The 27,317-nt window shown below is 41.0% G+C and overlaps 1 protein-coding gene across 1 annotated transcript in view; it reads right to left on the reverse strand.

Moving 5' to 3' along the window:
* cadm1b (cell adhesion molecule 1b) overlaps nucleotides 1–27,317 on the reverse strand; it is a 119,207-nt gene that overhangs the window by 66,408 nt on the left and 25,482 nt on the right. The window contains exons 5-7 of the mRNA XM_073817346.1: nucleotides 20,667–20,825; nucleotides 15,760–15,856; nucleotides 13,848–14,020 (exon numbers count right to left, since the gene is read on the reverse strand). Of these exons, the coding sequence (XP_073673447.1) occupies nucleotides 13,848–14,020; nucleotides 15,760–15,856; nucleotides 20,667–20,825 (429 nt within the window). The remainder of the gene's footprint in view (nucleotides 1–13,847; nucleotides 14,021–15,759; nucleotides 15,857–20,666; nucleotides 20,826–27,317) is intronic.

Here is a 27,317-nt window from a genome sequence, read left to right on the forward strand (position 1 = left end):
TGCTCAGAAACATTTTGTTTTATCAGTGTTGAAAACTGTTTCAGTTCAGTAGCTTTATAAAATTACGGTTGGACCACTGATGTCACGTGGACTATTTTAACAATGTTCTTACTACCTTTCTGGGCCTTAAACATGATAGTTGCATTGCTGTCTATTCAGGATCAGAGAGCTTTCAGATTTCATCAAAAATATCTTAATTTGTGTTCCGAAGATGAACAAAGGTCTTATGTGTTTGGAACGACATGAGGATGAATAATTAATTACCAAATTTTTATTTTCGGGTGAACTATCCCTTTAATATTTGGGAACATGCTCAGTTTGTGCAAACTCTGATGTAATATACACTACCAGTCAAAAGTTTTAGAATTTTTAATGTTTTTTTTTTTAAAGAAGTCTTCTCTGCACACCAAGCCTGCATTTATTTGATCCAAAGTACAGCAAAAACAATACAAATTAAAATATTTTTACTATGTAAAATATGTTTTCTTATTGGTTATATTTTAAAATGTAATTTATTCCTGTGATTTCAATGCTGATTTTTTTATCATTATTACTCCAGTCACACGATCCTTCAGAAATGTAATTAATTAATTTTTTATATTATCATTATGTTTAAAACAGCTAGTAGTTTTTTTTTAGGTGTCTTTTATGAATATAAGTTTTTTTCTTCTTTTGTAACATTATAAATGTCTTTATCGTCACTTTACATCACTTTTGAACAATTTATAGCATCCTTGCTAAATAAAACTTTTTTATTTTTATTTTGGATAAATGCTGATCTTTGGATCTTTATACTCACCAAAGAATCCTGATTTTTTTTTTTTTTTTTTTGGCATATTAGCAAATTAGCATATTAGAATTATTTCTGAAGGATCATGTGACACTGAAGACTGAAGTAATGATGCTGAAATGTAGCTTTGATCACAGGAATAAATTAAATTTTAAAATATATTTAAATAGGAAGCAGTTATCTTAAATAATAATAAATAAAAAAAAATCACAATATTACTGCTTTTGTTGCATTTTGGATCAAATAAATGCAGGCTTGGTGAGCAGAAGAGACTTCTTTAAAAACTTACTGCTCAAAAACTTTTGACTGGTAATGTATAAGTCGAGTTTTCCATTTTGCGTGGGTAATTGCATACAGATTTTATTAAATCACACTTGAGATATACTGTAATACAAGGTATTAATGCACTAAAGAATGTCCAGATGTAAAGGAGGCCTGAGACAGACAAAAGCTCATAAATATCCTTGATTGAAACTAAAATGGCCTGTCTTTTTGCTTTTACATGAAATTGCATGTCTGACTGTGCAGCATTTTCCTACAAAACAGTGTTATTGAAACAGCTGAAGGCAAAATGGCCAGCTATAGATATTTGATCAAATATAATGTAAGAAACATGTAAAGAAAATGACTTGAATTGAATTGACGGGCTTGCTACCTGCAACAATAGAATACGACGGCTTGAGAAATATAGAATTAGACGTCCAAGCAATAGTGTAAAGCCTGCATTTGAATGGGCATGTCACTGGCCGTGTGATTAAACAAAACACACTGTGCCAAAGGCTTTGTTCAGACAGGCAGCAAAAATCCGATGTTTTGGCATATCTGACTCAAATCCGTTTAGTTGTTTTGTTTGTAGACTGAACAGCGAAAAAGCCCACATGAAATCCGATGTTTACAAAGCGATCCAAACCACATCCAATCCGATTAAAATCAGACTTTTTTGGAGCGCATCCAGTCGCCGCTTTCCGTCATTCACGGACACAACGTGTACGTAATGTCACACAAAAGTGTGCAATACAGTCTGCAGCTGTGTCCAAATGCACTGTATAATGAATGAGCGAATAAATCAGCAGTATTTGCATGAATGTGCCTTATGATTTCAGCACTGCAGTGATGGACGTGAGCAGAGGCAACATTTCCAGTTTTCCGTTTTCTCCTTCCGCACTGACAGCTGCTCTCAGATGTTCTATGAGAGAGTTTCACGGCATCTTGCTGTCGCTTACATCATTACTACAGCAACTGATGTAGATGTATCAGATATTGACTTACAAGGCCAAAACAAACGGATCCGATTTCACCGCTCGGATGGTCCGTCCTAAAGTTTGCATCCGAACCAAATGGGATTTACGTGCGGTGTGAAAAACCCCCAAAGAGGTCCTGCACCCTGCAAAAAGCACTCGATGTGATTCAGATCTTTCCTATCATGTGGCGAGTATGGAAACGGGAGAAAGAGAAAATGACATTATGAGAATCATTTATTAATAAACACACAGTCATATTGGATACAGCCATCGCACAATCAGCAGAATAATGGGGCGCTGGCAAATGCGGTCGAGCTATTGTACTGTGGCTGTGCGATGTGACTATCATTCCACTTTTTAGCACAGATACTCAGGCGCCTTGCTGGGGAACAGTCGCAGCAGGCAAAATTGGCTGGCTGTCTCCATCACTTTATTGTCTGTGCTCCATCAAAAGATCTCAGTAGGAGCCCAAACACTTCCCAACTAATGATAAAACATCAAGGACAGGATAATGTCTCTGAATGTAGATGCTGGGAGACGCATGGCCTGATGAAAATATTTCAGGGATTTCGCAAGCCGTGACCGATTGCAGACGGGTTTTGGAAATGTCATAGTCCCGTGGCTGAAATTGTGCATGCAGGGGATACGGCCAACACAAAGGTCTGAATAGGATGTGGCATGCATAATAGTCAAGCAAACAAGAATTTTCCATGGGCAATTTGCAGGCTGGGTGACTCCTGGCTCGATGTTATGAGCGGCGAGATGCGAATGTGTTTGGACGTGCAATATTTCCATTTGTATGTGAAGGACAGAAATATGAAATTCCAATCACGCGGTGAGAAAATGGACGATACGAGTACTTATCGCGAGCGGGATTGTCCTGACAACACTTGCGAGACGTGTCCTCATAAAACCCATTGGCTCTGTTCCACAGTCTCTCAGCAATGCTGAATGTGTTGAATCTCTGGGTAATGGTCCAGGTTTGAGCTGAGCCGGCACGAGTCAGGCCGACCTGTCTTTATTTGGTGTTATTCATGGTGAAAAATCACACAGAGAGACCTGTTTGCAGGTGAGACCACCTCAGTGACTGTGATTCTTAGGATGCCAGCAGCATTTTACTGATTGAATAAACTCTGATTTTAAAACGTATGCAAAATTCAGCATGGGAACTGACTAATTTTGCTACTATGTTATATATTTGGCATCCTTTGACTAAGGGCTATGAATGAACGACCACTATTATTATGTTATTAATATGTAATAGAAAAAAATCCACATTTGATCACGTAAAATACAGGCGCTACCTGTTGCTATTTTTACCACAACACAGCTAAAAATCATGATGTAGAAAATATTTCTATTATGAAACATTAAAGTGATCTCTGACCTAGTAAAACGAAAAACCGTTGAGTGCATGATAAATTATCTATGCTAATGTATGAAAAGCCTTAAACATACACAGTGGCTCCCTTTATGTGGTGTATGAATCCTATTCTCAATGTCAAATGTATAATGCTGTCACAGCAAATATTAAAGTGGTTGAAAGGCTGTCTAATACTGTCAAATATACAGTACACAGCTTTCATACTTCATATTAGCAGTCTTGACAGAAACGTTGGCCTCGTATCAAACATTACAGAGCAGCTGTAGTCATTCAAAGTCTGAGGCAGTCAGGAAAAAAACAGATAAGATTGTGTGTGGCACACTGTGACTCCGAGTCTACATTTGCGTTCGAATGTTACATGGGTTCGGCTGAGAGAACATCTCCCAAAGGAGCCTGAATATGGAGGTTAATGCTGGACATGGTCTGTGTCGATACTTATTCTCTCCCAACAGGCCTTCGCACAGAACATCAAGTGACTGTAATTGAAACACACACAATTCCCACTGGGAGAGACGTTGGTTAAAAAGAGCGGTAAATAACAGCACTGCCAACCTAGATGTAGGTGGAAACATAGGGTGCAGGTTTTAAAGGTTTAAACACACGCATTAGAGTCCGTCATGGGTGTACGGCAAATGCAAAAATAAAATACCATAACAGCCTGAACATCAAAGAAATCATCTGCTACGAACAAGGATATAAATAACGTGACGTAAGTGATAAACAGTCGTAAATGAGATAAATAAGACTAATACGAATATTAATATTGTATTAAATTATATTAAATGCATATTAGTATTATTATGATATAATGTTAGATTAATAATATTGTAATAATATTAAAAACATACATTCATAATTGCACAATATGATTTACACTAAGGAGGTCTATCATAATTACTTTTTTTCTGCAGTTTACATTCATATACCAGTAAACAGCGACAAATGACATTTATCGAGTCAATGAATCATTCATTCAACTAATTCGTTCAAACTGATTAATTAAATCAATCTGGATGCCAAATAAATGATTTAATGAGTCACTGAATCATTCACTCAACTGTTTTGTTCAAAATTCTGATTCACTCAGAAACGCCAACATTATATGATGCTCAGAGACACGCAAGTAAATTTGATCCAAAAATGGACAAAGTAAAAGGCAATATGTGACAAAACCAGTCATAAGGGTCATTTTTTTAAATTGAGATTTGTACAGATTTATAAATAAGCTTTTCATTGATGTATGGTTTGTTAGGACAGGACAATATTTGGTCTATTTAAAAAACAAAATATTGAGAAAATCGCCTTTAAAGTTGTCCAAATGAAGTTCTTAGCAATGCATATTACTAATCAAAAATTAAGTTTTCATATATTTACAGTAGGAAATTGACTAAATATCTTCATGGAACATGATTTTTACTTAATATCCCAATGGTTTTTGGCAAAGAAAGAAAAATGTATAATTTTGACCCAAACAATGTATTGTTGGCTATTGCTACAAACATACTTGTGCTACTTATGACTGGTTTTGTGGTCCAGGGTCAATCAATCAATCATAGGTCCTTGCACACCAAGTCCTGGATAATACACTCAATATTTTCTGTTTCTTTTTCTCTTTTTAAGAAGAGAGAAGACAACAAAATCATCACAGCTTGAAGACTCCATTTTGTATTGTTTTGCGAATTTATTTTTTTGCAACAGATTAATTAACACAAGGTTTCTGTGCACAACGAATTTTGAGGATGACGAATAGACCATTTCGATGTTTGCTAACAGTGATGACGTTTTTTGTGGGCGGAGCCTATCGTGTGGCAGAAAATGATGGTTTCCAAGTAGCGGTCTATGGAAGCCTAGGAATAAAATAATAAAAAAGGCAAATTTGAGTTTATATTTTAAAATTCTGACTTTATTCTCACAATTCCGAGATCATATCTCACAATTCTGATAAGAAAAATCAACTCGTCATTCTTTCTTTTCCCATTGGCTCAGAATCATGAGTTTATATCCCACACTTCTGTTTTTTTTTCTCAGACTTGACAAACTTGCTATTTTTGAGTTAAATCGAGGTATAAAGTCTGAACTAGAAGATATAAACTTGCAGAATTATGAAATAAAATAGGTAAATGTTATGTAAAATATTATAGGTTTAAATATTATTTCATGCTGTATCTGTAGGACTAATACAATATGTCCCCTATGAACTGCATGTAAAAATTATGTAGACAGATTGTTTAAATCAAATTTATGCTTCAAAAGTAGAGTAATCATAGTAGTTTCATTCATAGTCTGTATGCTTAAACATCTGCGTTTAGCTTCAAATGCCATTTTTGACAATAGTACTCTATAAAGATGATTTGCATTCTGATTCCGACATCCAAAGGCACGACAATTCATTTTTTCTCTTATTCCATGAATTTGACCTGATTCCCTCTACTTGTTACCAGCAGATGACGTAACTGTAGCTGCGTTTCCATTACAGATTTGCGCAAAACGTTGGCGCTATTTTATAAATGTCGATTAGAAAGTATCGCAAAATGACGGCGTTCCCATTAACCCGATGTTATGTGTCTGAAACTTAATTTTTTCCTCTCGCGATAAGTCATGGCAACGGATTTTTGGGATTTTGGCTATATTTAATCGAATGTGACCTGTAGATGCGAAAAAACAGTTTCCATTGCTGTTTTGCCAAATATTCCTTTTTCGAATTGCCTGAAAAACCACCTCATTTGAGCGTAAAAACTTTTTTACGATATATGGAAGTTGTTGAGCAATTTTTGCGTAATTTAAAGGGTAATGGAAACACAGCTACAGACATCTACTCCAAATGGGTCTATACAAAATAACAATTTTTTTTCCAAAAAAATTAAACTCACTATGCAAGGACTTTAACAAATCATAGAGCAATGACTGATTTGATATTGATAAGAATGTTGATCTATGAACATATCCTTGTTGTTTGAATCACATAAAGCATTTCTAATCACAATCCAGCGACTGGAAATTGAAAACAGGTGAACAGCACTATTTAAAACTAGAGACAGACTCAAAAGCAAACATGCAATTAGCTGGACTAGATTGATTAGCTCCACCAACGAATTAAATGCACTGCCTGAACTACACCTGCAAGCAATATTCCACTGTGAATGCTATACTTAAAAAATGCAGACAGGGTGTTAATAGATACACACTAATTAATCTGGATGCCATGATTAGAGGGGGAAATCAATTCTCCTGTGAGCACCAACGTGTATTTAGCTATTTTTGTTAAATTTTAGCATGCTTCAGGTCAACATAAGAAGCCTCAGATGTAATTAAAAGCTCTTATTAAGACGTTCAAGTCTCTGCAGCTTTATAAATACTTTCGCTTTGTATATTGTTTTCTGTTAATAAAGAGTAATGAGTCACTGAAGGATTTGCGAGATGTAAACTACATTTACATCAAAGATGAAATGTGACTCAGGGGGAAAGTAAGGACAATCAAAGCAAAACGTATACAGAAAGATACAAAAGAATGAAGCATGAATTCAATGTCAAGGCTGCAGACCTTGAGCATTTCAAACGACGTGCTGTTTCCTTCAGTGTCACATATTCCCAACTGCCAAATCTCCAGATAATTTAAACAACTTCATTATAATGATAAATGATAAATGCAGATAAACGTACATGAGTTGCATTAAAGAAGTACATGATCAGCAGGTTTTGCTGTCAGTGGAACAATCCTGCGGGCAAAATCACCTACCTGGAAAACCATTACAACTAGCCTGTATCTTTCCGAAGGAAAAGGACCATGAAGTGAACAGAAAGTACTACTCTATGTCCTTTTCCAGTTAAATGCCCATCCGAAAAAACGTAAGCGGCCTGGTACAGTTGACTTCTAGTGATCTGTAGTGTTTTAGAACTAGCCAAAGGTATTTCTAGGTCTCCATACAGGAATATTCAGCAATGTCCGTAAAAGCTTTCAGGTCCATTTAGTTGGAAATGCACAGGCGAACATTGCTTTAAGTTGCTTTTGACGCTAAAAATGTTAACTGCGCCTAGTATGCACACTTTCTTTACTTCATATCTGTGATCTTATATAACAAACAGAGATGAACGGCAGTCATAGGTTGCCGAAAGGAGGTTAAGTGTCTTGCTCAAGGGCACAATAGCTAACAAAAGTGGCTCTGGAAGGACTTAAGCCTTGGTCTTCCAATTCACAGTGCAGATGTTTCCGGACTGAGCCACCCACCACCACTAGAACCGGGATCAAGTTGGATTTTAACCCTGTATCTCTTCACCCGGGATAATACTTATAAAGTCGTGGCATAGACATCCCCTGCAGCAGCACAGTTACATCACATTTACCAAAGAGAAGATATTACTTCTGTCCGTTTCTTGAACTGGAGTTGACTTTAGTTGTACATCACAAAGCTTTTAAACTAGATTTGCAGCCCTAGATTTTCCTTTGTCTGAACTAGGACTAGAAGAACTAGGAGCAAAGGAATGTGAACAGGGGAAATAAAAAGAAATTGAGGATAATCATGATGGTGCATTATCATTACAAATCAAACAAAGCATATACACTGTACAAATTGGTTTGTCATGTTATCTAAAAAGTGCTAAATGTGGTAACAACTAATTTAACTGGTTTTATTTATGTCAAAAATACTATTAAAGAAGATATCGGATGACCATTTTCCACAAGTTGGATTATTTAGGGTCTTCATGATATGTCTGCAACATACTTTGGTTAAAATGGTTGTGAAAACACCCTTTTTACCGTTTCAGCGACTTGTTTCGATGCATGTCTCTTTAAATGATAATGAGCTACTGCTCACTCCGCCCCTCTCTTCCATTTATTTATGTATTTGGTGGTGTGTTACCATCAAAACCTAAACTGATCCTCTGCGTCCTTAGTGACTCTAATGTCAGGAGAAATTGAGACTCTTATGTTCACTTTTACATTCAACTACAAAACACCAGCATTGCTTATGAAACGTTGTTGTTACAGCTGCTCAAGTGCGAAGAAATGGCAGTTGGCTGAGGGCGGAAATATGCTAATATGAGACAGTCCGTCAGCAGCTGTGTGCGGAGCTTGAGCAATATGACGTCATACTGCTCAGAAAATCACAACGGTTTGATAATTGAGACTGTTTAGGTTTTGGGGGGATTAAAAAAAGCAGTGAATGGATTTTTATCATTATAGGGCGGTGGTAAGACACATTTATATGCAAAAACGATGTAAAAGTGAATTCAGCATCTGATGTCTCCTTTAAATGTGACTGAATCAACCTGCCTGCATGAGGTTACTCCCATGAAACTCATTTTTAAAAGGTCAGAGCAGGTAGAAATAGCACTTAGATAACTGTACAGTTTCATTTTGTGCAGTTTATATAGAGGATTGCTCAAAGGTTTGGGGTCACAACGATTTTGTAAAATAAATTATTACTTTAATTGAGCAAAGATGAATTCAACTAATCAAAAGTAGCAGTAAAGATATTAATAATGTTACAAAACCTTTCTATTTCAAATAAATGCTGTTTTTTTTTCTTTCTATTCATCAGAGTCCTGAAAAAAATTGACTACGGTTTCCACCAAAAATATGAATCAGAAGTGTTTTTAACATTTATAATACTAAAAACTGTTTCTTGAGCAGCAAATTAGCATATTAGAATAATTTCTGAAGGATCAGGTGATACTGAAGCGTCACAGGAATAAATTACTTTTTAAATATCAGAAAATATACAGTCAAACCGAAATGCATTCAGACACCTTCAACATTTCTCACATTATCACAGTTTATTCAGTATAGTTTAGAAAATGGTAATAAAATATGGCAAGAACTCAGACTTGAACTGTGTCAGAACAAATTTATCTTGATAATGTCAGATGACTTAGAAGGTTACATAATAGATTACAATCAACCAAAAATTCAGACAACTGTTAGTGTGACTATATTTACACAGCTAGCAATACTTTTTTGACCAATTACGAAGCAATGCTTAATTTTGTTCAGTCTTTGGTGTAAAAAGGTCACATTAGAAATGAAAGAAAAAAACACTTAAGCAAAACATGGCCAGGTCAAAGTGTCTGAATACTTTTGGTGCCGATTTTTTAAATCAGTTTTACTGATAGTCCACTGTATGAAGATTCTTGGGTATAATATGTCAAAGTTTACTTTATTTTGCTATCCTCACATACAGAGGTGGGTAGTAACGAATTACATTTACTTCGTTACATTTGAGTAAATTTTTTGGGTAACTAGTACTTTTAGAGTATATTTAAAGATTTACTTTTACTCTTACTCAAGTACATTTATAGTGAAAAAACTTTACTTTTACTTCGCTACATTTGATGGCGTTCCTCCGTTACTGTCCTCAGAAACGTGTCGTTGGAATTTTCATTTCATGTCTGATAAAACTGCGTTAATGCTGTTGTGTACAGCTGTTACTATGGAAACGTAATATTTCAGCACTCCTAAACAAAGACTATAGAATACCCAAGACATGTCACTCATGTAGTTTTGAATGGGGAAAAATGCAACGCTCATTATGGCCGCGAAGCCCTGCCTTCTTAGTGAAAGAGCCAATAGTTGATTAAAAAAGTCAGCGCGTCACTGCAGCTGCCGTTAGAAGTCCCGGTTGCTATAGAAACAGTCAGCGCTCTAAGACGTGTGCTCAGTACTGCGCATGCGCACTGGCTCATCTAGCCGGAAAAATAAGCGTTTTTTCACGCTATTGGAGCACAAGGAACCATATTTATGAGGCAGTTCTTGTTGGATTTCTTTGAAGATTTAAAATATGAAATTTAATCGTAAGCTTGGTGAACAGTTTTGGAGAATTTGATGTTTCCCCATTCAAACAGATAGGAGCTGCACTTGTATGCCCAAGAGGCGTTTCAAAGATGGCCGCCGAGTGACATGACCTGCCTTAAAGGGACTTTGTCCTAAAGCGCCCCCTCGTGACAGAGAATGAATTTTTCATTTCCAGTACATTTTTTTCAGCTGTTCATGGTCAAATGATTGCAGTTATCGACCCATGTTTTTATGCAGCAAACACAGAGTTGTAAATGTAAAAAGTTAAGGTGCCTTCTAAAAATCTAAACGAGTACAGTAATATTTATGTTTTAAATAAATATAATAAATTATATACTCAATTTATCCCTTTTAATGTTATAAAGGATGAAATGCCATAGTGTAACATATTTTGTTTTTGTGTGAAACTGTATCTGAATTTTAAATCATGCCATTTTATGGCTTAATATTCTACTTTACATTGTCCAATCCCATTACTGTTTATTTTACTTTTGCAGATCTTAAAAAGGGTCATGAATTGCTTTAAATTAATATTTAAAAATTCTGCAGATACACTTAATGAAATAAATATAATGAAATAAAATTACTTCCTTGATATTTGTTTATTTGTGTATTAAAAACATTTTGATTAGACTCCTATCTTTTTTTATTTGGGCTAGTTAAATTAATTTTCGGGCTACCAAAATCTGAAGAGTACCTGCCCGAAGGGCTACCAGAAAATTTGCGAGCCCTGTATATATATATATATATATATATATATATATATATATAAACACCTTTCTTCAGCCTATGTTTTCAAGGAGAGGTGTGTGGAAGCTTTCCAAACAGTTTGAAATTCAGGGTTTTCACTTCATATCATTCAGATCAGAAGTAACTAATAACTAACTACTTGAGTACTTTTTCCATAGGATACTTTTTTACTCTTACTCAAGTTAAGATTGTTACTTTTACTCTTACTTGAGTAAATATTTCCATAAGTACTTGTACTTTTACTTGAGTACAGATTTTGGGCACTCTACCCACCTCTGCTCACATACATAAATGAACTATTATTATTAACTGCACCCACTAGTAAAAAAAAAAAAAAAAAAAAAAATCAAAAATGATATCTGGTGTCTGAATAATTTTTGGTTTGACTGTATATTAGAACTTAAACAGGTCTTTTTGTAGAGTTTTCTATTTGAGAAAAAGTTTTCTTTTTAGCTAATAAAATATGGTCCACTTCTTATCGGACAGAAACAATACCCTGTCTGTTTTTTTCTATATAATTATTGTTATTGTTGTTATTATTATTACTTTTGTTGTTTCCATCCAATTCCATTTCCAAGTTCCAAAACAAATAAAGCCTTTTTTTCGAGCAAATTAACCGAGTACTATCTGTGCCAGAGGCTTCGGTAGCACAGGATGGGTTTTCACTCTCAGCATCTCCGCTACAAGCTTATCAGGTTGTGACATGTATCTGTCCCTTTGCAAATTCACATTAGCCTGCAAAAACATTTGATCCGACATCAAAACAGTCCCCTTTGTGAAAGCCATGAATGCAGTAATGGTGTAAATGGAGAAAGTGTTACACTGCCGCCATTGTCTTGGCATGCCCAAATGTTTCTCTAGACGCTTTATGCAGTTTTAGGAAATGAGTCTCTTCCTGCTCAACGCTTCGTGAAAAAACCAACGACAAAATGAAGTAAAAGACTGAGGAGCTGTAAGCATTTGCTCAACACAAGTCACTGCTTTACTGTGGCAGTAAAAGGAAATGCTCTGTAGCAAAAGCAAAGCTGCCATCCCCCGAGGAACAGCATTAAAAGTAACTCTGACAGGCTGGAGAAGTATAGTGTGCCCAGGATTATCAAGCTACAAGAGGTCTTTCCACTTGTTTCAGTCCTCTGAGGTAGGGCATGCTCGACAATTGCCAGCGTAAATTGATTTAGAAATGCACCACAAGACAACGATTTTATTTACTGCGATTTGAGCCGTACTAAAGAGAAAAAGCAACTCTCAGGGTAACTCTACAAATGCATATTTCCATTATAATAAGGCTTTTTATGGCTTAAAATAATTTGCAAAGTCCTCACTCTCATATTACACAATGCTTGAGAGATTAGAACTAAAACGGCCGCTTATACGGAGCCAGACGGCAATAAATCTCTTCTTTTCTGAGACGCCCACTCGGCGCAAATAGACCCAAACTTCTCGAGCCTGTGAAACGAGAGGAAGCCAAGTAATCAGCAGGTGGTGCTCGCTCAGGTAGAGGTGACAGACATCGAACTAAGCTGGAAGTGGAACCGCTTCCAGGCATGAGACGCACACAAACTCCCCCATCTACAGATGGGACGCTGATGACATCATTCCCACACACCTGCCTCCGATATCAGCGTTATCAGAGGCTAATAACTGCGGCGGCGAACGCCTCAATGACGAGCCACCCTCTTCCATCTCTTCAGGCTAATGTCTTCAGCTCAACGGGACAGCCTGTAATAGCTGCAGCTGGCGAACCGTTTGCGGTCCCGAACACAACCTGCTTTAAACAATAACAACACTTCAATTCTTCTATGGCAAAGCAAAGCTTTGTTAAATCCCAGGCTTCAAGTGCCACTGTCATAGCAATTATTGCCTGGGCTTTGAAAAATCCAGCTGTCAGCCCTTGTTAAGGATTAAACATGCACCGAACACAATGCACTTCCTGCGTTAATAAGACTAGTACTATGAAAACTCTCAGGTGAACCGTATTCAATAAAACAATTAACCCTCTATTGCATGCTTTATGAAAACAATGTTTAAAAAGACATTTCTGACTCACTTGTCTTGTACAAAATGGACCTCATTAGTAAAATCAAACACAAATAATAAAAAATAATTTGGGATGAGGGTAGTTTCCTTTTAGGTATGCTGTGCAAGACTTATTTAAATATTTTAATATTTGTGAATATTTTAAAGAGACTTTTCTATTACTCTATTTTCTATTACTATTTTTTTTACAGATGTCACAATGCTAAAAACAAAGCTATTAAACTATTATTACATTAAAAAAACTAATGCTATAAAGGCTGATACTAAAAAATCTAAAATAATAACTGCCTTATAGTAAATCCATATCCACTACATTTATATACATGCCACTGTCGCACAGCGTTGCTTCAGGGCAATAAACATATTTAAGCAATTCCTCAAAACATACAAATAATGTATGTGGCTCTAAATGTTTTAAAATAAAGCCTACTCACTAAGAAATATGAATCATGTTTTTGAAGGATGGAAAAAAAAAAATCAATACAAATAATGAAGGCAGCTTTCCAGAGCAAAAAATGTACGTCCTCTTCAAAAACATAACTTGTGTGACCAAAAACTTTTTAATATCAACTGAAGAAAACCCAGAGGCAACATCATGCGATAAAGGGTTAAAAGTTTCTGTCTTGAACAAAACACCAAGCTTCAAGTGGAATTTGAAAGCGTTTGCAACACAACATTGCACAGCTGTTTACATGTATAGACATCAAGGGTTGGTTGTCCAGACATAGATTAAGCCAGGATTTAGCTTCATATTGAAACCTAACCATTAACAGTGTCACTATAGATTTAACTGTCTGGGAAACTCTGCTCTTATGGATTGTTGTTTAAAGACGCAGATTAAGTTCAAGTACGTACCGTATACATAAAGGATGTAATCATCATAGGCTTCTCCCACTAAGTTAGATGCCACACAGCGGTACGTTCCGTTGTAGGACTTGTTAAGGTTTTCGATGAAGAGATCAGAGCCAGTAATCACGGCGTGGGAGGGGAAATCATCATCCACTTTGAGCCAGTTAATTTGATGAGGCCTGTAAAACATCAGAGTAATCATTTAGTGCTCAGTGTGAAAATGCTCAGAAGGAGGCAGAGAGAAGAGAATAATGCGCTTTATTCAGGACAACTTTAGCACTGCTGTAAAATCAGCACCTGTGCAAACAAACGAACATGATGCTATCAAAACTCAGCTGCAAAGCCTTGTTAATATGGACTGATTTCGCTTGTAAAATGTGTATGATTACTGGAATAATACAATAAATTGTATGCTTGTTTCAGTCTACTGGTTTAAACTATCTATCTGTCTGTCTGTAAAAATATAACGCCGTGTTCCACCTACAAGCGCCGCGACAAGTTTACCATCTTTGTTATGGAATACGATTGTTGGTTCGCATTGAGTTTTAATTTATATGTTTGCTTACATTTATTTTCAAGATCTGAGGTAAAATATCCGTTGTTGTTTTCAGTATGACTATAAAGGTCAAACAATATGATATTTAAACTCTCATTAGACACTTTTAATGAATAAAGCACATAATTAATATTTGAGATTATTATTGACATACTTTGTATGTTGCTGTTCCAGCCGCAACATTGCGGAAATAATCAAACAATCATCCCCTCCAGTGAGCTGTGAACACCGACCGGATCACTGAGTCGCACTGATTCAGGAACAAATCGTTCTTCGAAAAGAATCGGCTCACTAAAAATGATTAGTTCACCGATCTAAACTCAGTTATCAGGTTATAGCTCACTGGAGGGCAGGATTGTCAATGAATAATAACAAATTTCAGTGTGTTCCTCACATAAAGTTAACATATGACTCGAAATTATATCAGTTGATGTTGCTGTGCTACGTGGTCATAAAATCGTATCTTTTGTGCATTTTTAAGCATTGCGTTTTAAAAACAAGTGATTTTAAGCCGTTAAAGCGCAATCAGCAGCAAAAGAGAACTAATTTCAAGATATGCGGGAGAAGTAAAGATGGTGTTCATAGAGTGTGTGAGTATTGAGCAGAGTTATTTTTGCCGCTTTGTAGACATTGAACTGTTAAATACACACACTTGTATTTGTCAAAATGCCCATCTTTGCAAGTATCCTAGTAAATACAGTAATTTAGGTCTTAAGTGAAAGCAAACACTAAGAAACAAAACATGTGTAACAGTATATTGGATCTGGGCAGCTCTTAAAGTGATATCAGTCTGATATTCCTGCTGTCTGTCATTAATGTTAATCAAACAACAAAAGAGAGAAAATCTCTCAGTGCTTTTGATTAAATCACATTTGTAACTTTACTAAGAAGAAATACACATTTATTATACACAGTGAAGATTATGCAGTGCTTTTATGCATTTGATTACTACAAAGTATGTAGTATTTCTTATTTATTTGTTCCACAGTAGTTTTTTTGTCTCATTGTTTGAAATGATTCCTATCTATCTATCTATCTATCTATCTATCTATCTATCTATCTATCTATCTATCTATCTATCTATCTATCTATCTATCTATCTATCTATCTATCTATCTATCTATCTATCTATAAGAAACTAATGTATAGGAAACTATAGAATTTGCGTCTGTGTGTATCTATCAGAAACCCAAAATTCTAAATAAGTATGAAATATCATCACTAAACCACATACATATTTGTATACCAGTCTGTCTATACAAGTTATTCCTGTTATCATCTATTATTATCTGCATGATAAAGCAACCAAACCAATTCATAAGAAATGAGTAAATCGGCCTGAGGGGCCAGCGTTGGACTCACTGCGGTTTTCCTTTAGCTTTGCATGTCAGCTCGAGATTTTCCCCTTCTCTGGTCAAACCCTCAGGGAATTCCACCACAATCTGCACTTCTGGTTTATCTGTGCATTGGACACAACAAAGACAGCAACACACACTCATTTCCAGTTGCACTGCAGTATGTTGATTCAGCTTGGTACCCTTATTGTATCTATCTAATTATCATTCTAAGGCCAGATACCTGCCTCTCAGTCTGATTAGAAAACATCCCCGGCAGGTTTGGACATCATTTGTGCATTCACATTTATACGTTCATGTGTATTATGCATTCATGCTTAATACAAAGACCTGCATAATGAAGGCAGCAGATCTTCTGGGCTTAGCTCTTCACGTTACACTATATTAAGTCAACCCACTGAGCCTAAAAGAGTGCGAACATGACAGTACGTGATTTTTATAGCCTGGGTAAAGCGTGTGACACTGCTATGAATTTAAACAGTCAATTTAACAGTACTGTAAAATGTTTTTTTCTTCTTCTCTTTTATCTATGTTAGTCAAAATGTCAAGCTGTTACAGTTGAGCTGATCCCTCCTGCCTTTTCTTCTCAAAGGTCACCCTGAGCAGTCAGCTATCTGAATAAATTAATATTCTGCCAAGATTACAAAAGGGTAGGTTAACCTTTCCACGACTTCCCGTGCCACAAAAAAGCGTGCCGCAAACGCTCTTAATCAATGCATTATTTGGCGGACAGCATTTCATGCTTACGCATAACAAGAAAGGGTCTGTTTTAATTAAAGCAAATGCCTAGACCTCGGCTGGGTTAAAAGGAATAGTTCACCCCAAATTGAATTTCCACCATTATTTACTCACTTCATTTCTGTTTCATGGGACTGTTTCATCAGTAGAACAACTAAAAATGGATCTTCTGCCAACTAAAAATGGATCAAGAATCCATATGATTCATGCACTATATTCCACATCTTCTGAATCCACGTAATATCTTCGGGAGACATTTAACCTCTTTTTCACACAATCATCCCCTCCAGTGAGCTGTGAACACCGACCGGATCACTGAGTCGCACTGATTCATGAACAAATCGTTCTTCGAAAAGAATCGGCTCACTAAAAATGATTTGTTCACCGATCTAAACTCAGTTATCAGGTTATAGCTCACTGGAGGGCAGGATTGACAATGAATAATAACAAATTTCAGTGTGTTCCTCACATAAAGTTAACATATGACTCGAAATGATATCTTGTATGAGTGTATGAGTTACACAGAGCACTTTAAAGCTGTTCATTTTTGGAGCTTAACAGCTGTGTGGTCACTATAAATTATCATTTATGGAAAACAGCTGCATGCAGATGCTTAAAAACATGAACTATAGACCTTAGTCAGGCTACATTTGACAGGAATGAAAACGAGGCTGTGAGGAACTGAAGTACAGTGCAGTCAATGGATTGTACTGTTGTTTAACAACATACCGATTGTTCATCAGATGGAACGACTTTCTGGAAAAACTTTGAATAGACAAAAACTTGGTTAAAATTATCTGGTACCTTAAAGGGATAGCTCACCAAAAATGAAAATTCTGTCATTAATTACTGACCCTAATGCCATTCCAAACCTGTAAGACCTTCGTTCATCTTCAAAACACAAATTGAGATATTTTTCATTAAGTCCGAGAGCTTTCTGACCCTGGATAGACAGCAATGCAAATGACACGTTCAAGGCCCAGAAAGGTAGTAAGGACATTGTTAAAATAATCCATGTGACATTAGTGATTCAACCATAATTTTCTGAAGCTATGAGAATACTTTTTGTGCGCGTAGAAAACAAAATTAACCATTTATTTAACAATTTGTTCTCTTCCATGTCAGTTTTTGACACACATTTATGAGAGTCGGCATATTGACGTAGCAGTGTTAATTTTAACATTAAATTTTGATTTAGTTTAGTCATAGTCTTTTGACTAAAATGGCATTTAGTTTTATTCATATTTTAGTAATCTGAACCGTTTTAGTTTTGGTCTAGTTTTAGTCGACTAAATATCATAAGAATCAAGAATATGGTCTTCTTTTTAATTAAATGCCAATGGTTATATAAGCTAATTATACTTTTTTTTTTTTTTTTTTAACTAAACAACCTTTTCTGTTTACTACATTCTTCATTCTCTCAAACAGACGGTTTATAAAAAAAAGATTAATCTTTATTAGGTCTACTAAAGTGATTCACTAAATTGATTCAGTCAAGAGCAGTGAGTGATTTGCTGTCTTTCTTTTGTTTCTTGATTAACATCAATGCCACAGACAACAGCAACCAAATTAAGCTGCTATCCCTTTAAAACTGAACGCACGGATGCAATGTACAGATACACGTCCAATATTCTCCAAACTGTTTACGTTCACCTGAGGCAAAACCGAGTGTGTTTACGTAAATACTCATCAAAACGGACAATTCAACATCATTTTGTGCATATTTCTCCGTTCATGCGACGCATTGTGCATTGTGCATTGTGTGAGGCGCTGCTTCCATGTCTGCCCAAAGAAAACCGGACCGAATTGAGTTCTCTCTTCTCATCGTCAAATTTATCCACATGCCTGCTCTTCTCTTACTATTATATTGACATTTTTGAACATTTTTTGAGATGTTCAGCAAGTGTTTGCTAGCTTACGTCCCGCTGGATAGATCAGTAGGCTAAGATACAGTTCAAATATAGCATCTATAGATTAGGTTATAAAATATGTATAGGTAATAACTTCCTAACCACACAGCAGATTCGTTCTGAATGAATCTCTTCACAAATCATCCCTCCCTAACATTTTCGTCTCGTTTATGACGAAACGAGATTTTTATGACGAAAATTCAACGAAATTAACACCTCACGGAACGACCATTGTGTAACGAGTTACACAAATCAAACAAGCTGCTTGTAGAGATATTGAGTTTAGACAGGAACAACTGGAGCTCAGGTTCGTATCGCACGGGTACTTCATTAGAGAAAATATGTTTTTGACGTGACTTACTTCATTTGAAAGTAGACATTTTCAAGGTTCCTATACATACATTTCTCATGCCTGTGGAGGCATTCACTGAGATTCAGGTTGTTTTATTTACCTGTCCGTGAAGAGAGGTGATGGAGACCGAGATGGTAGAGAGTGCTTTATTTTACAAAAGCACATTGCTTTGTTGTTATTATGACTATACACAAATATAAGTAGACCATTTACAGTTTCAAACGATACCTTACACTTATGTGTACGATCAAAAATAAAGAGTATTTTAGTTCTTTTCACGGTCATCAAGAAACAAACGAGACAGACCGCACCGATGCAGTCTTTGACCCCAAAGGGTTTAACAGTGTTGCCGCGTGTTGTTTTTCATGTCCACTGGTTGAATTGACCCCAATTATGTGATATCTAGCCCCTGGAAGGTGCCTCTCACATTGTCCCACATCAGCATTAAAATAGTGTAGATGCACCATGTTTTATTTATTTATATTTTCACTTAACATATTTAATATTTGAGGGAATCCAAGTTATTTGACATATTTTAACACAATAGTTACTTTCCCTGGTTACTTTCCCTGTTAACTCAGTTACTATTTGTGAGAGGTAACTAACTAATTACTTTTTTAAAGTAACGTGCCCAACACTGGTCCTTACTACCTTTCAAGGCCTTGAACGTACCAGTTGCGTTGCCGTCTATGCAGTGTCAGAAAGCTCTTAGATATCATCAAAAATAAATTAATTTGTGTTACGAAGATGAACAAAGGTCATACGGTTTAGATCAACAAGAGGGTGAGTAATTAATGATCGAATTTTCATTTTTGGGTAAACTATCCTTTTAATATAGTGTATTCTATTATAAAGACTGTAAGTCTATCCCTCACCGCCTCATTTTCAACCTTGTTAAATTGGTCTATGAGCTCACTCATGCTAATTTCTTAATAAACGGTCTAATTGTGAAACAAACGTCATTACAACGTCAGTCAAATTACCACTTAAAATGATTCCTTTTGTGTTCCACAAACAAAAACAAACGTGACATGAGGGTGAATAATTTCATTTTTGAGTGAACTATTCCTGTACAGCTAAAGCCTAGGCTTCACTTCTGTTAATTCCCTCATAAACGGTGTTCAAACTGACCCACGCATGCAGGTGCACTGTGAAAAAAGACAGTGAATTTAACGGTAAAAAACTGTAAAAATGCTACGGTAAAAACCTGTGAAATGGTTAACGGTAAGTTCCCCTTCTATATACGGTGAAAAACTGTGTTGGACATTGCATTTAATTTTACGGTAGTATACCGTTTTTGGAATTGAAAAAGAACGTAAAATTTACAGTGAATAACCTTAAATTGACATTCCCAGAATTGGAATGTTTTTTTTTTGTTGAAATACCTTTTTCATCTTATTTTTTTTCTTGGCAGTTTTGTACATTAGGGTTGTATGTTACATCTAATGTTGTTAAATTAATGTTTTTTGCATTATTTCAGTTTTATGTGTGTTACCATGATGCTGTTTAGTGTTTGTGTGAATGACAGTGCTCCTTCTATATGTGTTGTTATTTAAATCCTCCATGCGATGGGCTTTGGTTCATCATGTGATGTTGTCATCACCACCTGCTTTTGGTGGTTATCATTGTATTACAAAGGTACAAAACAGATTTCAGTGCTTCAAAAAGTTGGTACATTACCATTATATGAGTTACGGTTTTAGTATGAAATTACGGTATTTACCTGTAAATTTAAGTGAAAACCTTAAAATGTAAAACATTGCTACTATATTTTTTACGGTAAAATTCTGGCAACCACAGCTGCCAGTTTTTTACCGTAAATTTTACAGATTTTTTTTTTTTACAGTGTGGGAAAATTAAACCGAGACAATTTTACACAGCTGAAAGTTTTCTCCTCATCTTGAGATGACTCACACTGCACTTCCAGGTATTTCTGGGCCTGGAAGTCCTTCACGGCTGGGTGGTCAATGATGCAGATGACGGCCACTCCATCGTCCTCCTTAGAGACGGTGAGCCTGAGCCGGCTGGTGACAGTGAACATCCTGTCGTATAACTCCTCGACAGTCGCCTCACCTGGGAACGGCCGGAAGAGTGACATGTCAGCCATAACAAGCGAGCTCTCTCCATCCCGGCCTGCTCATAATAACACAGTGTCACCAAGAGAGGGGAGGAGGGTCACGAGGAATGATACCATCACCTCCAGACAAATTTCACATTCATTTATTGTGGGAGACAGGTCTTTTGAGTGCACACTGAGCAGTCATGCTTAATACAGCGTGTGTAGGGCACACTCTCAGCCACGTGTGTGACGTCCAACCATCACAACAGGACACAAAACACAGGGTTGCATGACAGTTTGGTGACCATAGGAAAATTAAATGCTTTTTATTGGGGGGTTGCCAGTTTTATGGATTTATCGATGACAAGAGCCAGACAACTTTTAGCCTTGCTGGCCTTAAGCTGGACTCAATGTTCCAAGCTGGTGTTTTACAACATAAAAACTCAGTTGAGTCTTATTTACAAGACACAGTGCTAAATTTACATATCTTAAAATATTCTTTTTAAAAATGTCAAGGTAATTTCTGATACTGTTGGTGTTTTCGTGCACCTGCTTCAGTACTTTTTTTGGAAATGTCTTTATCTGCACTACTGAGGCATTCACACGCTGCAGGTGTTGAACTTAATAAAGAGCTTGTTAATCGCTGGCAAACGATAGGATGCATTTGCGGGTTTGGCTCCGATTGATTGTAGGTAAATATTCCGCTTCATCCAGTGCTCTTTTTGTCCTCTGTGTTTTAAAATATTCCTTTTGCTGTTTTCATAAATGAGAAACTGCTTCAAACGTTTCAGTGTGTGAGCAAACTGTCTGAAACACGACTTGATTGTTCAAATATTGATAGGGAAAATGTAACAGCGCTACCTTGCTACTTAAAAATATAGCTTTGATACTGATAATGAGCGATGCTACCATCTTGCTACTGAGAAATGTTCTTCAGCTAATTGCTTAGCTATTTGTGGAGCCTACTGTTAAAGTAAAAATAAAAAAATAATCATTTTGGGCAAAGTTTGGAAATAATATAAATATTAGATGAAAAACGTCTAGGTTACGAAGGTAACCCTCGTTCCCCGAAGGAGGGAACGGAGACGTTACATTGGGATCTCGCCTGAGAGACCGATCACCTCTGAGCCTTATTAAAAAGGCCAATTGAAAATTGGCGAGTGGACGTGCGCGCCGGCCACGCCCCCGTACATACGGGTATATAAGATGGCTGCGCGCACCACTCAGTCAGGCTTTTGCTGAAGAGCCGGGAGAGCCCGGCGTCAGCGCGACGCCAGGGGCGTGGCAGGGGAATGTAACGTCTCCGTTCCCTCCTTCGGGGAACGAGGGTTACCTTCGTAACCTAGACGTTACCCCTTCAGTCGAATCACTTCGACGTTACATTGGGAACAAACCCATGGAAAAGGCCACGACCCTGACGCCGCGTTACGCAACAGCTTCACGTGCTGACAAGTATACGTGCCGGCAGGCGAAGTGTAACGTAACCTTCCCAACGCCCTGGGGCCCAATAAGGGGGCCCCTCCAGGGATGCCAGTTGTACTGAAGCATGGGTTGGGGGGGCGGAGCACATGAAATTTTACATGTGGAATAAGAATAATTCAATATATCCATAAAAAGTTTTTTGGGGATATACGAGGGAAACAGCGGTCTCCTCCGCTGGAATAATAAAAAACTAAGCCACAACCTGCGGGGCGAAGGAAACCCAGGCAGGATCACAGTGCAGGACTACTCCGCGCCTAGCCCTGACTGCGGGGCAGGAGGACCCAGGGTTCGCCGGAGGGAACATACTGGGAAATAGCGCACGGATCCACGTGGGAATGGCGCAGCAAGCCGACACCAGCCGGTCTTCCCGCTCGCCTGAGAGTCCCTAAGTTAGGACACGGGAGAACGGCCTCTACGCAAGGTTGGAGAACCAAGCGAAGGTAGGGTGTCGCCCAGCCCGCAGCTTCCGATTTTTACATCTGCTGGTGAGGTGCCATGAACCAAAGATCACGGCTGTCCCTGGGTATAACAGGGAGGGGCATCTACCACCATTTAGCCAACCTCAGTTCGGGGAGCATTCCCTTTCTGCGAATCCCGAGGCAGATGAAGCTGCTGGTGCGGCTGAAGTGCCGAGTGATTCAGTCTCACATATTTAACGACACTACATCGCACGACTGGGTCTGCCTCCTCCAGAGCAGAGCTTGCAGGTCTACCACCTGGTCGCGGAAAGGCGTGGTGGGGACCTTGGGCACCGAGCCGGGGTCTCGACGGTAACGTGGAGAACGCCGGGCCCGAATTCTCGACACACTTTGCTGGCAGAGAAGCTTGTAGGCCCTCTTGATGGGAGCCAGGGCAGTCAGGAGCGCTATCTTAATGACAGGAACTTTAGCTCGACTGAGGCCCGTGGCTCCAACGGAGCGACCCGCGGCCCTGAAAGGCGACGGGGAGGCCCACGAGGTATGAGGTGCGTGCTAAGCACCTCTGAGGAACCTGAGCTTGTCGGTAACTTACCCTCTTAAAGGAAGCCGGGGCAGTCAGGAGTGCTGTCTTACTGACAGAAATTCTAGCTCGACTGAGGCCCGAGGCTCCTGAGGAGCACCCCGCGGCCCCGAAGGGCGACGGGGGGGTCCCAGAGGGTATGAGGCGTTACTTGACAGAGAAAACTTGTAGGTCTCCTGCCCTCTTAACGGGAGCCAGGGCGGTCAGGAGCGCTGTCTTAATGACAGGAATGCTAGCTCGACTGAGGCCAGTGGCTCAATTGGAGCGTCCCGCGGCTCTGAAGGCGACGGAAAGGCCCCAAGAGGGTGTGGGGTGCGTTCTGGGCACCTCTGGGAAACCTCACGGCCAGTGAATGCTTACCTACTTAGCTCCATCTACTGCATGTGATATGCGGCGAAGCAGCGGCATATACTTAGAGTGAGGGGACAGTCTGCGCTCAACTCTCCTGCAGGAAGGGAAGCATACTGCAACCGTGTAACTCTGTGGAAAGCCAGCAAATAGACCTCATCTCAGTGCGAGCCTGCCTAGTCAAGGGAGCTCGGTACTGAGTGATAATTGTATCACGGCCTGCGAAGGCCGGAGAGGTCTGGGTGTCATCCCGTGCCCTACAGGGAGGGACTGCCGCGAGGGAACGGTTACTAGACCTGAGCCTGGGTGGGCCATTCTTGTAGCGCAACCAACAGACTTACTCCTCGTCCTCCCTGGACTTGCACAGAGTCTGTGCAAGGAGGCTCGCTGGGGAAGGGCGTACTTGGGCCCCGGAGGTCAGCTGAGTGCCAGCGCTACTCTGAAAGAGGCAGCTGGTAATGAGAGCAATCGGGGGCGAGCGGATGTGGCTGGCCTACCGATATGCTCCAAACTAGCTGCGTCACGGGGTGGAGTCGCCATCCTGCAGGTGGTGGACTGCCGTGAGAGCCGATAGGCTGCACGGTTGAGTTTACCTGCTTCAAGTGAATGGCAAGTAGCAAAATCTGCCACGTACTCCCTGGGAGCAGATGGAGAGGCTGTAAGCCTCTGTCGTACATGGCAACCCAACCCGCGGTAAGCCACGGGCTGGCTTGTCGGCCAAACTGCGGGAAAACGCCAGTCCGGAGTGGGCCGAGATGCCATGCCCATCATGGGACTCGATCGTGCTGAAGCGGTCTCACATGAACAAGCTTAGCGGCTCTTAGCGGCTAGAGCTGTCATGTGCCCCAGGAGCCTCAGTTTGAGAGAACCGCTGTGTTGTGCCTGATTGACTCAGGAACTACAGCACTGACTGCGCGCTCTTGGTAGTAAGGCGGGCTGTCTTGAGGACCGAGTCGGGCTCCCGACCGAGGAAACGAATTTCCTCGGTTGGCCTGAAGAACCAGATGGCGGGGGTGCCGAGGCACCAGGTCCCAATGTTCGCACAACGGAACTCACGAGTGGGCTGGTAAAGCACCAGTCGAAGAGACGGTTGAAGACGCGAATACCTGTCTGCCGAAGAGGGGACAGGGGAGCTCCCATGGCCTAAGAAGGCAGGAAGGAGAGGGACTAGCCAAATGGACGCACCTCGCGCTGAGCGCTCGATCCCCGGGGCAGACCGCCGAAGGGGTGTGCGCCGGGGAAGATCGAGACGCGACAGCGGGTGCCCTTCAGGCAGATGGCTGCAACCCAGCCCTGGAGACGGAAACATACTTGTATGTGCGTCGTCGTGAGCATGTGTGCCGACAGCCTAAGAAGGGATCGGAACAGAGCTCCATCCAGGGCGGATGTTAACCCACCACTCTAACTGGACACGTGAAGTCAGGACACTTATCAAACCCCGACCTCGTCCCGGCTGGAGAGACAGGCTGGATCGCGTCCTTCGCCAGTAGGAACGCGACCTCCGCAGGCAGAACAGAGGCACACCTGCTTCTGAATAAAGAATGTAAGGGGTACCTGTGAGTCTGGGCGGACGCCTGGAGCCGGGCCGTACCGTCCGTATCAACCAGTGTAGTGGTATCAAGGGAACGTTGACCGGCGTGACCGTGGTGGGGCAGCCTGGGGAAAGACAGGGAAGGAGACAAAACCCAGAAGGATAAACGTCCTGGAGAAGTGTCTAACTGCACTAAGCAGTGCTTACCTACTTCCCTGGTTCCCGCGCTGGCGACATCTGGTCCCGAGTCTGGTTCCGAGGAGTGGAAGTGCTGCTCAGGAAGGAAACTCGGGGCCGGGGCCCCAGAGGTGAGAAGGCTGGGTCTTTCTGTGATTTCAAATGACCGGCTAAGTCCCGCTTCCAGCGGGAGTGCCGACAGAGTAGCTCTCTCCACCTCCGGGGGTGCTCGCATCAGGGACGCTTCGAAGCTCGCCTGCGAGGGTCTTCCGTCGCAGGACCCTGAGAGGCGAGCGGCGTCCCTCTCCCACGGGCGGCTCGACGTCGGCTGCGAGCCTGGATCGTGTGGCTCAGCAGGGGACGGAGCTGCGGGGGGACGCCCTCGGCGACGGGCAGGCGGAGGCGGGGGCCCAGGCGGCGGAATGGTAACTTCGCGGCGGGGCAGGATATGTTGGACGGCCTCCGTCTGCCTCTGGACCGTTGGAGCGCCAGAGGAGATGCCCAGCCCGAACGACGGGGAGGCGTACTGCTCTGGCATCTCGACGGGGTATGCTGATGGGCGGAGGATCGCAGGCTTTTGGGGGCCGGCGATACGTTCGACGCCGCTGAGCAAAAACCCTTCACGGTGTCGCCGAATAGGCCGCTCTGGGGAATGGGAGAGTCGAGAAAGCGAACTTTGTCGGCCTCCGCCATCCGGGCCAGAGTCAGCCATAGGTGGCGTTCCTGGACCACGCAGGTGGACATCACCTGACCAAGGGGACACGCCGCGACCTAGTAGCCCGAAGGGCGAAGTCAGTGGCGGCGCGGAGTTCTTCAAGTACCCCCTGGTCAGGACCACTCTCGTGCAGGCCTTAAGGTGCTTGCACCTGGCACTTTTGCAGTGTTGCCATGGCCTGCAGTGCGGGGCAGCGTGTCGGGGGGCGCAGAAAAGGCCCAGCCGATGAGGGCGGAAGAATTTCACATGCCCTAAAAGGGAGACGCGGAGGGCCCCACCAGGCGGCCGCGCCCGCGGGCAAAGGTGCACCGCGATGGCGCGCCCGACCCGGGGGACCGCCACGTACCCCTTGGCTGCCCCGCCATGGAGAGTGGCGAGGGGAGAGGAGCTGGAGAGCGCGTCAAATGAATAGGGCGCCATAGATTTTGTCAGCTCCTCATGCACATCCGGTCAGAACGGGACCGGGGGGGAGCGCGGCGCTGCCGCCGGGCCCCCCCCAGGAACCAGTCGTCCAGCCTAGAAGGATCGGCCGGGCCCCTGAGGAACCTTCAAACCGATCCCCCCCGGCTGCCCGGAGAAGCATAGCCGGCAGTTCGACATCAACCTCCAGGGGGGCAGCGACCAAGGGTGGGCGCCGCGCCGCGGGAAGAGATGTGTCACCGTCTGACTCTCCCTCTGATGCTGTGACAGACATCTCATCCTCTGCAGGAGCACCGAAGGAGACGCTCAGCCCGCCAGGCGGGGAAGCGTCTGCTGCGGAAACTCAACGGGACCGCGCTGAGATAGAGAGGTCCGCAGGGCTTTTTGAGCCGGCGGAACGCTGTCTATTGTAATTTGAATGTCCCCCCCCGCGCTCCACCGCGGTGGCCGAAGAGCATAGGCGGCTCAACGGCTGACCACGGGAGGGAGGCGGGGGGAGCCAGCTCGCGAACGAGCGGCGGGACTTCAGCGTGGTCATGGTCATGCTTTCACCGCATGAACCATTCATGAGCACCACCCCAGTGTGCTCAAAGCCTAAACACGTGAGGCAGCGCTCATGTCCGTTCGCTGAGGAGAGGAAACTACCACACCCAGAAACGCACGGCCGAAAAGACATCCTGAAAAGAACGTCTAAAACGGCCGCTAGAAATTGCTCTTTTGTGATCCCGGTTTGCCCAGGGAGGCGCCGCGGGGCAATGCACTCGCCGGGGCTGCTCGCTGGAATGCAAAAAGGCTTTATATGGCCGTGAAAACGGCCGCCCGCGGGACCGCGCT

The sequence above is a fragment of the Garra rufa genome, chromosome 14 (genome assembly GCF_049309525.1).
Source record: "Garra rufa chromosome 14, GarRuf1.0, whole genome shotgun sequence".
Lineage (NCBI taxonomy): Eukaryota > Metazoa > Chordata > Actinopteri > Cypriniformes > Cyprinidae > Garra > Garra rufa.